Below are 17,721 nucleotides of genomic sequence, written 5' to 3' on the forward strand. Positions count from 1 at the left end.
CACAATCCTCTGAAATATCTGAGCTCCTAATTCTGACTTTCAGCATCTCTGATTTTAATTGATCCACCACTAGCCTTAAGCTCTAAACTCTCAAATTCCTTCCCATCACTACTGAGCCTCACTACCTCTCTTTCCTCCTTTTAAGAGACACCTTACAATCTATCTCTTTGACAAAGCTTTTGGTCATCTACCCTAATATCTACTTATGTGACTTGGTGCTTAATTTTGCTTCTAAAATGCCTTGGGACATTTTTATTATGTTAAAGGCACTGTATGAATAAAAATTGTTGTTATTTACATTCAAAGCAACTATTAACTTGTGGTATCCTTTGAAGAATCTACCTTGCTTTGCATAAATACTCATGTTCATCTCATCTATACTTGAAGGATGTGATGAAAGCGTTGGAGAGAGTACAGAGGAACTTCGCAAGAATGATTCCAGGGATAAAGAATTGTGGCTATGAGGATAGATTGGAGAGGGACAAGAAGGCTGAGAAGAGATAGAGGTATTCAAGATCCTGAAGGATGGGGGCGGCACGGTGGCGCAGTGGTTAGCACTACTGCCTCACAGCGCCGAGGACCCGGTTTCGATCGAGGCCCCGGGTCACTGTCCATGTGGAGTTTGCACATTCTTCCCGTGTCTGCGTGGGTTTCACCCCAAAACCCAAAGATGCACTGGGTAGTGTTTTTGGCCATGCTAAATTGCCCTTTAATTGGGGTGAAAAAAAGATCCTGAAGGGTTCGGACAGGGTAAAGAAATTGTTCCCACTTAAGAAAGCATCAAGAACTAGAGGCGACAAATTCAAAATTGGCAAAAGGAGCAAAAGTGCTGCGAGAAAAGATTTTTTTCACCCAGAAGGTGGTTGGTGTCTGGAATGAATCTCCTCAGAGGGTGGTGGAGGCAGGTTCGATCGAGATATTCAGACTAGAATTGGATTGCTATCTGAAAAAGAGAGAATGTGCAAGGTTGCAGGGATAAGGGAGGGGAGTGAAACTGGGTATAATGCTCTTTCAGAGAGCCAGTGCAGGCTCGATGGGCCAAATGGCCTCCTTCTGCATTATAAAGATTCTATGATTTATTCTGTTTAAAACTTTATAATCTAACATCCACCGCCAATGCTTTACTTTCCATTTCTCAATATTAGATGCTCTTCATGTCTTCCCTTTCTCTGCATATTCTGCTGTTCTGAGTAGTATTTGTAAATTACGGCCCTCGGTGGGTATGTTGATCAGCTTATTTACTGTAATTACAGAAAATATTGTATGTAAAAATGTCAGGGTATCATTTACATTAAGTTTGCAGCATCAGGGATGATATTGGAACATGTATTTTGAGTCTCTAGTGAATGGTAAAACTAGTGAACTATCACATCTTTAAGGCATCCTGGTAGGGAAAATTGTTTCAATGACCAGAATTGTGGGATACACTCTCATCTGTTCCCACAAAATTCTAACTCGTACCCATTATAATCCCTCTGTTTTGCAGCTCCTCTTACTGCTATGGTCCTTTTGCGAGATGTCACTTTGATTGCAGCTGGTTTCTATATTAGATACCGAACGGTTCCACCACCAGTAAGTAGCAAAGTTGTTTATCTCATTTTAACCGTGCCTTCTTTCTCTCTGTCTTCCGTTTATCTCATTTTAACCATGCCGTCTTTCCCTCTGACTTCCTGCTCGCTCCCACACACCCCAACTCGTATTCGCACCCTCTCCAACCAGCTCGCTCTCACTTTCTTATGTTTTCTTTCTCGTTTTCTCATTCTCCCAAGGTGGCTTGCATATCAGTACTCTTGTTTATGTTCCATATCTCTATCTTATATGTTCATGCTGAGCCACTTACTTTGCTTTGAACTCTATTTTTTTGTGAGCTGTCCACCGTCAAATGCTTTTCACATTAATTTATTACTGAAGATAAAGGCTCTTTAAGCTCCATTATCTGAACCAAACTGATGTTTGAAATAATGGGTGCGATCTAACTGAATGGGATCAGAGTCCCGTAACGAGGGTGTTTAGCCAGCTGTTTCCCGGCGCTCGCAGCGCCGAGAAGCACCACACTATCTACTGGGATTCTGGTTCTATTCGGGGCTTCAGCGGGGAACGCATCACCAAGGCTACACTTAGTCCCATTTCCTCAACTGAGGAGTGCAGGAGGAAATCATCTTGACACCCCTAAACTACCCCCCAACCCCCCTTCCCCAAAGCCTCAACTCACCTATAAGGGGGTCCTTGGGCCCCCAAAACCCACTGTACCCGTGCAGGGCACCCCTGGGCCCGATCTCCTCATGGGAGAAATGCCAGCATGGCAGCAGTGCCACCAGGGCACCTTGGCACTGCCAGGTTGGCACCCAGGTGGCACTGCCAAGCTGCCAGCCTGGCAATGCCCAGGTGCTCAGTGACAGTGCCCGGGTGGCAACAGCAGTACCAGGGTGCCACCCTGCCCAGAGGGCAAACAACTGGAGGTCTCCGATGTCCAGGGAGACCCCCATGAGGGCCATTCCATCTGTTCCCCATTTGTGGAGACCAGCAGTGAATGGCGTTTGTACAATATCTCCTAGGCAAAGGGATTAGATCCCAATGGCTTGGGTAGATCATAGGAGAGCATATTAGAACGAGACTAACTGTCTCCCTCTAATTTGCAGATTTGCAAAATAGTGATCCTGCCCGCAATGGGTAGGATTCAGAACGTGATGCCTCGCGAGATTGTGTTAAATCTCGCGAGACGGGCCCGGTAGATCCACAGAAGAGGGATCTCTCGGCATCTACCAGCTGCACTGTCTTTCGGCGCAATGCGGCCGGTACATTGTGCTCAATTTCTTTGATACCTTATTTATGAGGTAGTGTCAAAGGGAGGATTTATATGAAATCTAACTTGTTTTTGCCAGTGTGAATGACCTGAATTCCATCCTTGCAAACCAGGTCTGAGGTAAACAAGAACCCTTTGGGGTGAGCCCCGACTAGGGAGGAATTGCCACTAGAATGGTGGGAGCATTTGCAGGATTTATTTTTCTTCACTGAAAGGGAATGGGATGACTCCACTGAATTGACGCCAACCTGTGATTTTGGTGTCTCAAGTCGTATCATATTACTGGAACTTGGCTATGATATTAATATGAAACTTTGCTTTGATCTCTCATACTCCCATTGATCTGCATGTTCTCTAACTAGTATGGACACAAAAATGAAATGCTTTTCTACCCCTTTCATTCCATGTATTGTGCAAGCTTTTACATAGTGTTCTGTAAAATTGGTTATGTACAACTAGATAACTACATTCATCTCTCACAGAGGACTCTCAGCAAATATTTCAACCCGTGCTATGCTACGGCTCAATTAAAACCAACGTTTATCAGCAAGGTAAGATGTATTTGTCAATTAATTGATCCCTTTTCCATCCAACTGATGAGCACTCCACACCACCCCTGAGGCATGTAATGGAAGCCTTTGCTTTAGTCCAGAAAAATCTGGAATTAAAAGTCAAATGATGAGCATAAAACCATTGTTGATTGTTGTCAGACCCCATCTGGTTCACTAATGTCCTTTAGGGAAGGAAATCTGCCGCACTTACCTGGTCTGCCCTACGTGTGACTCCAGATCCTCAGCAATATGGTTGACTCTTAAAATGTCCTCTGAAATAAACTCCTTTCAAGGACAATTAGGGAGGGACAATAAAAGCGGGCCCATCCGGCGACGCCCACGTCCCCTGAATGAATTTTTAAAAATGTGTGAGATCCCGATCGACTCGCAGTTTCCAGTTTGAAAGGGTAAAGAGTAGGTCTAAGACTAGTATTTTAAACTTAAGTAAAGGCAACTCTGGACACGATAGCCGAGCTAGCTGCAGCTAATTGGGACACTAGGCTAGGGGATACATCAATAGAGAAGCAGTGGCAGACATTTAAGGGGGTATTTTGGAATACTCAGAATAAATATATTCCTGCATTAAAGAAAGAATTTAAGATGAGGTCCCACCATCTGTGATTAACTAATGAAGTTAAGGAAAGCATGAAACTGAGAAAAAAAGCAAAAGAACTGTGTAAAGATTAGTGGCAGGTCATGAGTATGAGAGGAAGCTAGCTAGAAATGTAAAAGTGAAAGAGTTTTTACAGGTATTTAAAAAGAAAATGAGTAAGTAAAGTGAGTGTTGGTCCTCCACAGAGTGACAATGGAGGATAGTAAGGAAATGATGGATAAAATGAACAAATATTTTGCTTGTGTCTTCACTATGGAGGATACAAAAAAACATTCCAGTAATAGCTGCAAGTCAAGAGGTGGAAGGAGGGGAACTTGGGGTGAAATTACAATCACTAGGGAAGCTCTATTTAGCAAAGTGATGGAGCTACGGGCTGACGAGTCCTGATGGATTTCACCCTGGAGTCTCAAAAGAAGTGGCTAGTGAGGTAGTCGATGCAATGACATTAAATTTTACAAAATTCACCAGATTCTGGAAAGGTTCAATCAGACTGGAAATTAGCAAACAGAACCACTATTCAAGAAGGAAGGAGAAACTATAGGCCAGTTAATTTGATGTCTTTCATGGGGAAGGATCATTATAGAGGTTTTAGCTGGGCACTTGGAAAAACTTGAGAAGACTTAACATGGTTTTGGGAATGGGAAATCATGTTTAACCAATTTATTGGAGTTCTTTGACGTAGTTACACGAGTTGTGGATAAAGGAGAGCCTGTAGATGCAGTGGACTTGGATTTCCAGAAGCATTTGATAAGGTGCCACATCAAAGGTTATTGCAGAAAATAAAAGCCCATGGTGTAGGGAGTAACATATTAGTATGGATAGAAGATTGGCTGGGTGTCAGAAAACAGAGTATGTATAATATGATGAGTGGAATTCTGCAGGGATCCCTGTTGGGGCCTCAACGTTTAGAACTTTTATCAGTAACTTAGATGAGGGGAGTGAATGCATGGTAGCTAACTTTACAGATGGCACAAAAGTAGGTAGGAAAGTATGTTGTGAAGAGGACATAAGGTGTAAAGATAAGTTGAGTGAGTTGGCAAAGATCTGACCGATTACAATCATATAATTCCTACAGCGTCAAAGGAGGCCAAGGTGGCACAGTGGTGCAGTGGTTTGCACTGCTTCTACAGGGCACCTTGGACCTGGGTTCGATCCTGGCTCACTGTCCGTGTGGAGTTTGCACATTCTCCCCCTGTCTGCGTGGGTTTCGATCCACAACCCAAAAAGATGTGCAGCGTAGGTGAATTGGCCACGCTAAATTTCCCCTTAATTGGAAAAAAAAGAATTGGATTCTCAAAAATTATTTTTAATATGGTGTAGAAGTCTGCACCTACCCTTGGAAAGAGCACGCTACCTAGGCCCACACCCCCACCCTATCCCCGTAAGCCAGCCGAACATTAAGGGAAAATTTAGCATGGCTAATCCACCTAACCTGCACATCTTTGGACTGTGGGAGGAAACCGGAGCATCCGGAGGTGCAAATTCCGGCAGTTACCCAAGGCCAGAATTTAACCCTGGTCTCTGGAGCTGTGAGGCAGCAATGCTAGCCACTGTGCCACCGTGTCACCGCAGAATCCCCATTCCCTCACAAAATTCCCATTCCCTCACAGAATCCCCTAACCGTTGGACACTCTGACAATTTAGCATGGCCAATCCATCTAACCACATCTTTAGCCTGTGGGAAGAAACTGGAGTACCCAGAAGAAACCCACGCAGACATTAGGAAAATGTGCAAACACCACACGGACAGTCACCCTAGGTTGGAATTGAACCGGTATCTCTGACACTGAGGCAGCAGTGCTAACCACTGTCCACTATGCCGCCTTTCTCTTAACTGAGTCGCAAAAAATTAGTATGCCGGAACAACAAGTTGTTTTGAAGGCTACTGGAATGCTATACTTTTTTATGAGAGGAATTGAACATAAGAGGAAGGATGTTATACTTCAGTTATACAGGGCATTTGTGAGACCACATCTCGAATATTGTGTGCGGTTTTGGTTTCCTTATTTATGAAAGGAAGTAAATGCATTGGGATCAGTCCAGAGGAGGTTTACTAGATTGATATCTGGAATGAGCGGATTGTTTTCTGTGGAAAGGTTGGACAGACTGGGCTTGTTTCCACTGGAGTATAGAAGAGTGAAGGGTGACTTGATTGAAATAGATCAGATCCTGAACGGCCTTGACAAGGTGGATATGGAAAGGATATTTCTTCTTTGTGGGTGAGTCCAGAACTAGGGGGCACTGTTTTAAAATCAGTTGTTGCCCATTTAGGACAGAAATTAGATTTTTTTTCTTTCAAAGGGTCGTGCAACTTTAGAATACTCTGCCGCAGGAAGTGAGGTGATTCAAAAATTTTAAGTTTAAGACGGAGGTAAATAGCTTCTTGTTAGACAAGGAAACCAAAAGTTATCAGGGGTAGATGGGAATGTAGAACTTGAAACATAAACAGATCAGCCATGATCTTATTGAATGGCAAAGCAGTCTCGAGGGGCCCAATGGGGGTCCACTTCTCCTATTTTGTATGTTCCGTTATGACCTTAATCAGATCTGGTAGTGGCGTTATGTTCATCATCTATTACCTTCTGCTGCAAAAGTCAAGAATTATTGTCACAATACAATGTCTAATGGTAGCATTTTGGTTTTTGAAATGACAATATAATAGCCCTGCAATTCTGGGAAAAAAACATAAAATATTTAAAGTTGAATTACTACAGGAGACTGAGCCTTGGAAATAAATCTTGACGGCCACTTCCAAAAATTTCTAAATCAGACGTGTATATTTTAGATTTGTTGTACAATCGAGAGAGGGAATATCAGGGTGAGGAATTTGCTCTTATTATGACAGAGCTCTGATTTTATTTTATTTTACATAGAACTAACATGGTAGCTCTTTTAGGGAGCTTGCAGGGGCTCAAATGAGCCTAATAGTCTACTTCTCCGCTGTATATTTTATAATTGTCTAGAAATGGTGGGGATTTGGAGTACCGATAGCTTGAGGTAAACAAGATCATGGCCCATTTCAACCTTTCTTTTAACATATCATTGGCAAGCCTTGGATTTCCATTTACATAGAATCCAAAATATTCTATCAAAATCTTGGAATCCCATGTAATGAAAATGGAAATAAATTTGTCATTGTAAAGTAGTGGTCTTGGTTATAGATTCATTTTCAAGACCGTCTTCGAATTGAGCAAGTTATGTTTTGAAGCTCCGCTTACCTGAGTTTTCTAGCTTGGCATGTATGATCGTTGTCACTCAATGCTACAATAACTATAGCACACATTATTGAAAAAAAAACATACAGGAAAAGTTAACTTTAGTATATGCTGCATATAAGTATCTCTGATTTGCAATAGGAAGAGGAATTCAACTCCTTGAGCCTGTTCTGTCATTCAGTGTATTTTAACACCATTCACTCACTCTAGTTAGGGTTAGGGAGCAGTTCAGAGGAGGTTTACTAGATGGATGCCTGGAAGGAACTGCTTGTCTTATGAGGAAAGGTTGGACAGGCTGCCCTTTTTTCCACCGGAGTTTAGAAGAGTGAGTGGTGACTTGATTGAACCCTAACCCTTAAAACCCTTACCTGATACAATAATTATCAATCTCAGTTTTAAAATGTTAATTGACCTTCAGATTCAACATTTCCTTTTGGGGGGTGGCGAGAGTTCCAGATCTTTGCTCGTTTTTGTGTAAAGAGGTGAGCGCTTCCTGATGTCATCCCTAGGATGGCCTGTCTCTAATTTTAAGCTTATTCCCCATTGTTCTGGACTCCCCATCAGAGGAAATAGTTTCTCTATCTACCCTGTCCAATTCCTTAATCATAAAAAACACCTCGATTAAATCATCCTTAATCTGTTATATTGGCTGGGGTCTGGAATGCATGGCCTGGAAGTGTTCAATCGAGGCATTCAAGAGGGCGTTAGATGATTATTTGAATAGAAACAAGGTGCAGGGGATGGGGAAAAGGCAGGGGAATGGCTCTAAATCATAATGTTCGTTTGGCGAGCCGGTGCAGACACGATGGGCCGAATAGCCTCCCGTGGCATAACAATTCTGTGAAGCAAATTAATGCGGGCTAATTTTCAGGTGGAAAAAGATCCTTCAAAATGTGTGGAAATAAAAAAAAGATACAACACCGTAGCTAAAATTCTCTCAAAAACAATTCTGTGTGTTTTTGAAGTAAACCAAATTTGTAATTAGAAATAAGAAAATAAATAAAAGGGAGAGCAAATCCCAGCTGAGCAAACGAAGAACAGGTACTGAAACTCAGATTTCAAATTGAAACAATATACCCCAACAAATCTGTCCGGAATCACTAAGACCGTGGAGACTTGTGGGCAAGTGTGATTTGATGGTGAATTATAATATGTTTTGCATTTTATTTATATTTAACTGGGTCCGAAGTAAAATCAGCACCAGGAACAAATTTCAGAAATGCAACCAGCAAAGTAATGAATTGCTTTCTTGTGGGATTTACCCTTCAGTGAATCGTTCTGATTAATTATTTCAACCAGTGAGAGAATTTTGATACTTGGAGTTCTTTACTCACTATGGGCAGATCTCATCGCCATATATGGGCATAGTCTGAGATGCACTGTTTCTAATTTAGGACACTAAGCGGTAGATTTATAATTTCTGTGAGTTTTGGGCAAGTGGGATGATTGCAAAACAATCAATAAGTCTACGATAAGTAGTTTCTAATTGCTTGAGGTTTCCAAATGGTTTGAGATCTACCCGTGAATGGACATTAAAAAAAAAAGTTTGCTGAAATGTTGTTTGCTGAAATGTTGAAAGCAGCAATTGATATGGAATTTGAAGGACTTGAGGCTTGACATATTTATTGTATGTATTGTGTCTGTCTGCTTTCAACATATTTAATGATTCTATCATGGAGGAATTTTTTTTTTTTTGTTTTCCGTGGCATATTTGGCTTCACTGGAGTCAGCACCTCGGTCTTGTTTGTACATTACTAGTAATAAAATGAAACTGAAAATCAACTGTGGCTACATTATATCTAACATTTTATTTGGCAATATTTTAATTTGTTGGCTATTATTTATGTTGCAGGTTAACACAGCGGTGCAACTTGTTCTAGTGGCTGCATCACTGGCAGCCCCAGTTTTTCAGTATGTGGACAGCGTGTTCCTTCATGCGTTATGGTGAGATTTGCTGGAAACCTTATGAAAATAAGAAATGCTTGTATTTATAGGCCTCCTTTTATTGTAGCAGAACATCCCACGGCATTTTCTAAAAGAAACACCATGTAGGAACTGGGAAAATTTTGAGCTACTGTGAAAGTTGCGAGGAGGGTATTAGAGGTGCGGAGAGACATGGGCAACAGGTGGGGGTTTAAGGAAGAGAATTTAGAATGTGGTGAAGATTGTGCCAACTGTGCTAGAGTAGAGGATGCATAGCACAGTGGAGGCTGCAGGCCCAGGGTTTGGGTATGGTGGTAATGTGGATGGGTCTGCAGACAAGTAGAGACACTTTGAAATAATTGACAAGGAATAGGTGGAGGGCAGCAAGGACTTGAGCAGGATTTAGTACTGGATAGGCGAAATAATCCACAGGAGGCACGGATTCTGTCACCACACCAGTATTTATTGGCAGTAACTTTATATACAAGAGCAGCTCCAAACAGTGCTGCTAGCATTCCAGTCAACTTAAGACTGCCTCACAAAGCCTACACAGGTGCTTATATGGGCCCCCTCAATGAGCTATCATTGAGGGAGCTCATACTCCAATTGGCCAACCAATAATGCCAATTGGAGGTCCCCCCCACCCCCCCAGGTCTGAGGAATTCCTGCCAGCTGGCATTCCTCTGAGCTTCTTCCTGCTCCTCCTGTCCGGGTCTGTCACCTCTGTGTCGTCCGCCGGGTCGTTCTCCGACGTGGGTGGGGTGTACCTTATAGGTGCCCGTCTTTTCCTTGAAAGTTGTACTTCCTCGGGGAGGTGTCGTGGCGGCCTCGTCGAACGTGCCCATCTCCGACTCTGACGACTGGGTCTGGAGAAATTGCTCGGGGCTGGGGATCTTTCCCGTCTGAGCTATCCCAGCTGGAGGTGGTCCTGCTTCGACTGCCTCCAGGTGTGGTTCCGCTGCCCTTATTTGGTCTAGGTGTTTCTTCAGCATCTTACCTCCTATCGAAACTTCATAAGATATGGGCCCTGTTTGGGCCTCTACCGTGCCTTTGACCCACGTTGGTCCATTCCCATAATTCTTGACCCAAACCGGTGCCCCCACCTGGAAATGTCTCTGCTGCCGACTATTATCATGCCGCCTGCGTTGGACCTCCTGGTGTTTCTCCACTTTCCCCGTTAAATTTGGGAAAAGGAGACTCAGCCTCATTCGCAGCCGCCTTCCCATTAAGAGTTCAGCTGGCGGTATGCCTGTTGTGGAATGCGGTGTGGTCCTGTAATCAAACAGCCAGCGGGAGAGCTGTGTGTCCATTGACGCTGCCGGCTGCTTCTCGAGTCCCGCTTTAGTGTCTGGACTGCTCTCTCTGCCAGGCCGTTGGATGGTAGGGGGCCGTTTTGATGTGGTGGACTCTGTTTCCCTTTAGGAATTTACCAAATTCCCCACTTGTGAATGCCGCTCCGTTGTCCGACACCAATACCTCCGGAAGTCCATGTGTTGCAAACGAGGCCCTGAGCTTTTCAATTGTCGATGCTGTGCTTTCCGCGTTTACCCGGTGGACGTCCAACCATTTGGAGTGGGCGTCCACTATCTCCAAAAACATTCATGAAAGGGCCGGCGTGGTCAATAGGCAGGCGGGTCCACGGTCTGCCTGGCCATTCCCACGGGTGCAATGGCGCAGCTGGTGGCACTCTTTGCCCCTGTTGGCACTCCTGGCACCGACGTACCAAGGCTGCTATGTCTGTGTCCAATCCTGGCCACCAAACGTAGCTTCGAGCTAGCATCTTCATTTTAGACACCCCTGGGTGGCCGTAATGTAACTCGGTTAAGATTGCCCGACGGCCCTGAGCTGGGACTATTACCCGGGCTCCCCATAATAGGATACCGTCTTCTATGGTTATTTGGTCCCTTCTGCTCCAGTATGGGTGCATCTGGGGCTCCACTGGTCTCTCCAGTTCCCCTGTTAGCAGTAAATGCTTCATCTTGGCTAAAACTGGGTCTTTTTGCGTCCACAACCGAATGTTGTGCGTCCACTGGTAGGGTGTCCAAAAAATTTAGAGTCATTACTGTCTCCTCTACTTTCGGTATTAGCGGCGGGGTGTCTGGGAGGGGAAGTCCGCTCAAAGCATCTGCATTTGCTACTCGTGTTCCCGGTCTGTGCTTCAGAACGTATCTATACGCCGCCAGTAGCAACGTCCAGCGTTGGATTCTAGCTGATGCAATCGGGGGTATTGACTTGTCTTCTTTTAATAACGGCTTATGGTCCGTCACTATGGTGAATTTCCGCCCGTACAGACTGCAAATATCACCGCCAGTCCTTCCTTGTCGATTTGGGCGTACTTTCTCTCAGCCATCGCCAAGGTCCTGGAAGCATAGGCTATTGGCCGTTCTTCCCCATTCCTTCCTCTATGGGCTAAGACGGCTCCTACCCCATAAGGTGATGCGTCACACGTGACCACCAACTCCTTCCTTGGGTCATAATGCTCTAGGACTTTTTCGGATGACAGCTGTTCCTTAATGTCCCGAAATGTTCGGTTTTGGCGGGCGGACCGTTTCCATTCTTGTCCCTTTTTTAGTAGCTGGTGGAGAAGTTATAGGATGGACGCTCTATTTTCAATAAATTTGCCATAATATGTTACCAATCCTAGAAATGATTGTAGCTCCTGGACCGTGGTGGGAGCTTGGGCTTCTTTTATTGCCCTTACTCGGTCTTCCAATGGATGTAAGCCCGACTCGTCTACTCTATATCCCAGGTACGTCACTTGTGGGGCCAGAAAAACAAATTTTTCTCTTTTCAGCCGTACGCCTGCCTTTGCGAAATGCCTGAGCACTTCCTCCAGGTTCCTCAAGTGTTCCCGGTTTGTCCTACCCGTGATTAAGACATCGTCCAAATAAATCGCCACCTGCGGTAGTCCCTGCAGAATATTTTCCATCGTACGCTGGAATATAGCGCAGGCTGATGACACTCTGAAGGGTAGCCCAGTATAACGAAAAAGTCCCTTCAGGGTGTTGATCGTAGCGAACATCTGGGAGTCCTTGTCCAGTTTTAACTGCAGGTAGGCGTGGCTCATGTCCAGTTTCGTGAACAAAAGCCCACCTGCCAATTTGGCATATAGGTAGTCTATTTTCGGGATCGGGTATTTGTCCAGCAGTGCGTATTTGTTTACCGTCTGTTTGAAATCTCCACAGAGACGTATCGAGCCGTCTGGCTTCAAAATTGGTACCACCGGCGCTGCCCATTCCGAGAACTGTACTGTCTGATAATGCCCTCGCACGATAACCTTTCTATTTCGACATCTACTTTCTTCCTTAATGCAAAAGGTACCAGCCTGGCCTTACAAAATTTCGGAAGGGCTTCTGGGTCTACGTGCAAAGTTGCTTTGGCGCCTATAATTTCCACCAAACCTTCTTGGAAGACCTCTGGGTATTTTTGGAGTACTCCACTCAACTGCCCACTTCCACTCTGGAAAATTTTCATCCAATCCAAGTTTAGATCTTTCAGCCAGTTCCGTCCTATTAAGTTCGGTCCGGAGCCCTCTACTATCGTCAATGGTAATTTGAGCAATTGTTTGTCATATTCCACGGGTACACGAGTCGTGCCTAGAACTTCCAGGGGTTCCCCCGTGTAGGTTTTAAGTTTTGTCGATGTTTTTGTTAGGGTTAGCGGCTGGAGTCCACCTTTGATTTTTTAAAATGCTGCCACTCCCATTACTGATACGGCCGCACCCGTGTCTATTTCCATTATTGTCGGCCGACCGTTCACCCGTGGGGTAATCTTAATAGGTTCTGCTTTCTCCATCATAATATTATATAACGGTTCCCCTTCGGAGGAGGATGGGGCATCTAGATTGTGTACTTCCCTGCGTCCCCACCTGCTATTCCTCTTTTGCCACCTCCTTCTAGGGTTTCTGTCGCTGTTACCCCACTCTGTCTGGTGCCAGAAACGGTCTTTCTCTGTTGGGGGAGCCTCAGCCGGTAGTTCCCTCTGTCTCCAGTTAGTCCTAGCAGACTTGGGGGCAGTTCTGGGGTTTTCCTTTGACCCGCTGTTCCTCAGGCTTTTCCTGAGGGCGGCTATCTGGTAGCTGGACCCATTGTGGTAGTCCCTCTCCCAGGTATCTACCTCCATTGGCGTGCCCTGTAGTTCCTGCGCCCCACTTGCTGCCTTTTCTAGGGACAGTGCGAGCTGTAACGCCCACCTGCAGTCTAGCTGCGTTTCCGCCAACAGGCGCTTCTGTATTTGGAGGTCATTTATGCCACACACTAACCGGTCCCGAAGCATTTCATTTAGCGTCGGGCCGAACTCACATTTTTCCGCCAGCCTTCTCAGGCGGGTCATGAAATTCGTGACTGACTCTCTGTCTTCCCGCTTCGTTGTGTAGAATCTGTACCTACGCAAAATGAGGGGTGGTTTTGGGTCATAGTGCTCTTCCACCAATTTCATTAATTCTTGGAAAGGTATCGTGTCCGGCGTATCGGGATAAGTTAGACTACGTACAATGGCGAAGGCTGTGGGTCCGCACGCCAACAGCAGTATAACCCGTTTCCTTCCGTCCTCTGTTATCTCATTGGCCTGGAAAAAGTAACACATTCTCTCCACATACTGGGACCAGTCCTCAATAGTCGGGTCGAATGCATCCAACTTCCCAAAAAGAGGCATTTTTGAAAGAGCAAGGCTTACCCTCCGAGTGCGGCAGCTGGTCTCCGCAACTGATCTCTTCATAATAGATGCTGCCAGTCATCCACTTAATCAGATAAATTGTTTCCTTTTGTTTGAGATTTCTTCATTGCTGTTTAGAGCTTGGGGAACTATTTCAGTATAAGGCCTTGTATCTAAATAGGGATAATCTACTTTGCAGGTAATGCCATGTTTATTGCTTAACTATTCCATCCTTCTCATCCTTGCCTGAAAATGGGTCTGGTATTTTACCTCTTTTTAAAAAATACTGGATGCCCTTGTGAACCTGTTCCTCTGGTATTGGTTGTTCATCTTTCCGGTAAAGGGCCAAAGCTGCTTCCATGCTGATTTTGAAGACTTCCAATCTTTAAACAAGTCCTACTGTAAGCCGATACCAGCTATTCTTGGCACAGTATCTCTAATGCTAATCTCTGGATTACTCTGATTACTCTGTGTAGTAACTCCTGGATCTCCATGCATCATATATTGGAGCCACTCTAACGCAAACGCTAGATGCAAAAATTATGGGTTTTAATGGGAGGATTTTAAAAATTCATTTATGGGATGTGAGCATTATTTGCAAGACCAACATGTGCTACTTATTCCTCATTGCCTTCGAGGAGGTGATGGGGAACCTTAACTTTTACTGCTGCAATCTCTGGTGTAAGAATACGCACAGTACTGCTAGGGGATTCATTCCTGGATTTTGATCCAGGTCAGGATGGTGTGTGGCTTGGAGGGGGACATTACTGGTGGTGGTGTTCACATGCGTCTGCTAGCCATGTCCTTCTGGGTGGTAGAGGTTGGTGCTGTTGGAAGAGTTTTGGTCAATTGCTGTTGTGCATCTTGTAGATGGGACACACCACTGCCAATGTGTGCCTGTGATGGAGGGAGTGAATGTTTAAGGTGGTGGGTGGGGTGCCAATCAAGTGGGCTGTTTTATTTTTGATGGTCTCAAACTCCTTGAGTGTTGTTGGAGCTGCACTCATCCCGGCAAATGGAGTTTATTCCATTTCATTCCTGTGCAGTGTTAGGCTAGTTGAGGGCCACTGAGGCAGCATTTTGAGATGTGCTTCCAGACCTGCTGCATGAGAGTTTCAAACTTCAGATTGTTCCTCACGTTGCTGAGTGAGATGGAGTGTTTGTCAGCAAAAATAAAAGGAAAAACCTGGGGAAGGTTGACTCTGGTGAGAGTTTGTGTCATGCAGTGAGATGTACAAATGTATTCAAAATAAAAGAAGACAGCTTGAAAGATGGAAAGGATCAAAGAGAACAAACAGTTAGGCATTGTTGCCCTTAGCTGAACAAAATATCAAGCCTTGTCAGGAAGTGGAGTGTTGGAAGCTGTGTATACAGAGAAACTAAATTAGTAAAATAGTTTGAGTGGGAGCGATTGATGGGAGTGCAGTGTTTACAAATTTATTTTGATGTTTTAATGGTTTCATTTTAATTACTTCATGGTTTGATATTTTGAAAGCAATTTTGTTGTGTCAGGAGCAAAGAATATGCAAAATGTCAGCAAGTGACAGCCATTTATAAGAGTTCCTGGCCATCATTCAGGCAGTTTTCGAACTTAAATGACATTCTACCTTGAAGTGGGACTACTACCTTTTATGACTGGATAATAAATGGCTAGAAGTGGCCACGCAAAATCAGCAGCACCATTTGCTGACCCAAAATGTCTCAAGTAAGGTGGAAGGCAGGAGCAGATTATAAGAAGACAAATCAGGCTTTCAGATTGGACTGAATAACAAGTGAAAGTCAGTATAGCAAACTGAGGCAGTTAATTTTGGTAGAAGGAATAAATAGGCCACTTAATTAGCGGCCTAGGCCCTCGGCTCTGGAATTTCCTCCCATCCTCTCTGCATTTCTCTTTCTCCCCTTTTAAGACGATTGTTAAATCCTGCATCTTTAAACATGCTTTTGGCCTCCTGTTTTAATAGCTCCATACGTGATGTCAGTGTCAGATTTTGTTTGGTGCTTCTGTGAAGCAACTTGGAATTATTTACTGCATTAAAGGGACTAAATGAGTGCAAACTTTTATTGGCACAAAGTAAACGGGGTAGAAGAATGTGAACACAAATTGATAAGATCTCTAAGAGTGCAAACAAAGTACAGGATTTCATTTCTAGAGGAATGGAATGCACATCCAGGGAGGTGATTTATATTCTGTTACATCCATCCAAGGGGGCAGGTGGGGCCACAGGTTAACATCTCATCTGAAAAATGGTACTTCGAACTGTCACTCAGTATTGCACAGACATGCTAGCCTCTTCAATACAATATATTCAATACAAACATTATTTAACTGTCACTTTAAGGGTAACTTATACATTCATCCATGTATGTGCAAGCTTGAATAGGCTCTCCTATAGAAATGTTGCTAAGTAAATAATGCATTGTTCAATTTTCTCCCTGTAACATCCATCCCCCCTTGTGTTCACTGACCTACATTGGCTTTTGGTGCAGCAAAGCATCAGTTTTCAAATGTCACCCTTGTTAAAAAAAATCCCTCCAGTGCCTCTCTCTCCCTGTCCTTGCAACTACCTACAGCCTCCAAGAACCCTTGTGTTCCACCTTGTCTGTTTTCTTGTGAATCTTTCACTATCTTCACCCAGTTGTTCACCTTCAGCTGTCTAGGCCCTGAAGCTCCCCCACCCCTTAAAGCTCAGTGACTCTTCACCTATTTCTTTCTCTCCTCTTTTAAGTCACTCCTCAAAAACTGTATCATTGACCAAACTGTATCATTGACCAAGCTTTTGATCACCTATCTTAGAATTCCTCGAGTGCAGAAGGAGGCCATTCAACCTATCACGTCTGCACTGACCCTCTGAAAGAGCACCCTACCTAGACACAGGCACCCCCACTATCCCCATAACCTAGTAACCCCACCTAACCTTTTCGACACTAAGGGCAATTTATCATGGCCAATCCACCTAACCTGTACACCTTTGGACTGTGGGAGGAAACCGGAGCACCTGGAGGAAACCCACGCAGATAAGGGGAGAACGTACAAACTCCATGCAGTCACCCAAGGCTGGAATTGAACCTGGGTCCCTGGCTCTCTGAGGCAGCAGTGCTAACCACTGTGCCACCGATCTTAATGTCTTAATACCTTTAATACCTGATACCCTTTAACTTGATGTCAGTTTTTTGTCTGATTATACTCCTATGATGTGCCTTGAGGACTTTTACCATGTAAAACGTGCTATATAAATGCATTTTATTATTTAAAAAGATCTATCTGGCCTTGGTTCTAGATTAATTATGTTGATGTTGCAATAGAACATAGTATCCGAGCTGATTACCGTATTATCTTGTTGTTTCAGGTACGCTACAGCATTGACGACAACGGCATCTGCATACAGCTATTACATTCACGGCAAAAACACCGTGCAAGTTTTAAACCGGATGAAATAAAATAAAGTAGTTCAAAATTGCCCAGTGGTGCCTAGAAACAATGCAGCAAAGGAGGAACTGAACCTTGATTTCTTTGGTGAAAAAACAATGATTAAAATAATGTAGATATATGTGGAATTTTTTTCCGACAACATTATTGATTTAATAATAAAGTGAAAAATTATAGATTTCTTACATTTTTGGTTTTAATATTTTATTTGCACTTCATGTCGTGGATTTAATTTTAGACGCAAACATTTGCATGGCATCCAGTTGATGCATTATACTCAAGCTCTTAAATACAGAGCTCCATTTGTCTTTTTAGAATCATATTACTGTAGTGTACTTTCGCATAATATGACATTGCACTTGATGTAAAGAGTAGATCTTCTGCGATACTTCTCGCATGGTAAGTCAGAGGATGTGAAATTCCTTTATGAACCAGAGCTTTACAATGTGCATCGCACAAAGGGATTTCCACACTTTTAATGCGGCCTTTGCTTTAAGGCTGCAGGCCAGGCCAGGGTTTTCTGTTTATGTACTCAC

The 17,721-nt window shown here is 43.9% G+C and overlaps 1 protein-coding gene across 1 annotated transcript in view; it reads left to right on the forward strand.

Annotated features, from left to right (window-relative positions):
* crls1 (cardiolipin synthase 1) overlaps positions 1 to 17,370 on the forward strand; it is a 66,231-nt gene extending 48,861 nt beyond the window's left edge. Inside the window, exons 4-7 of the mRNA XM_072506020.1 lie at positions 1,487 to 1,572; positions 3,286 to 3,354; positions 9,035 to 9,126; positions 17,106 to 17,370. Coding sequence (XP_072362121.1) covers positions 1,487 to 1,572; positions 3,286 to 3,354; positions 9,035 to 9,126; positions 17,106 to 17,196 — 338 coding nt within the window. The 3' untranslated portion in view covers positions 17,197 to 17,370. The remainder of the gene's footprint in view (positions 1 to 1,486; positions 1,573 to 3,285; positions 3,355 to 9,034; positions 9,127 to 17,105) is intronic.
* The last annotated feature ends 351 nt before the right edge of the window (positions 17,371 to 17,721 follow it).

Source organism: Scyliorhinus torazame, chromosome 1 (genome assembly GCF_047496885.1).
Source record: "Scyliorhinus torazame isolate Kashiwa2021f chromosome 1, sScyTor2.1, whole genome shotgun sequence".
In the NCBI taxonomy this organism is placed as follows: Eukaryota; Metazoa; Chordata; class Chondrichthyes; order Carcharhiniformes; family Scyliorhinidae; genus Scyliorhinus; species Scyliorhinus torazame.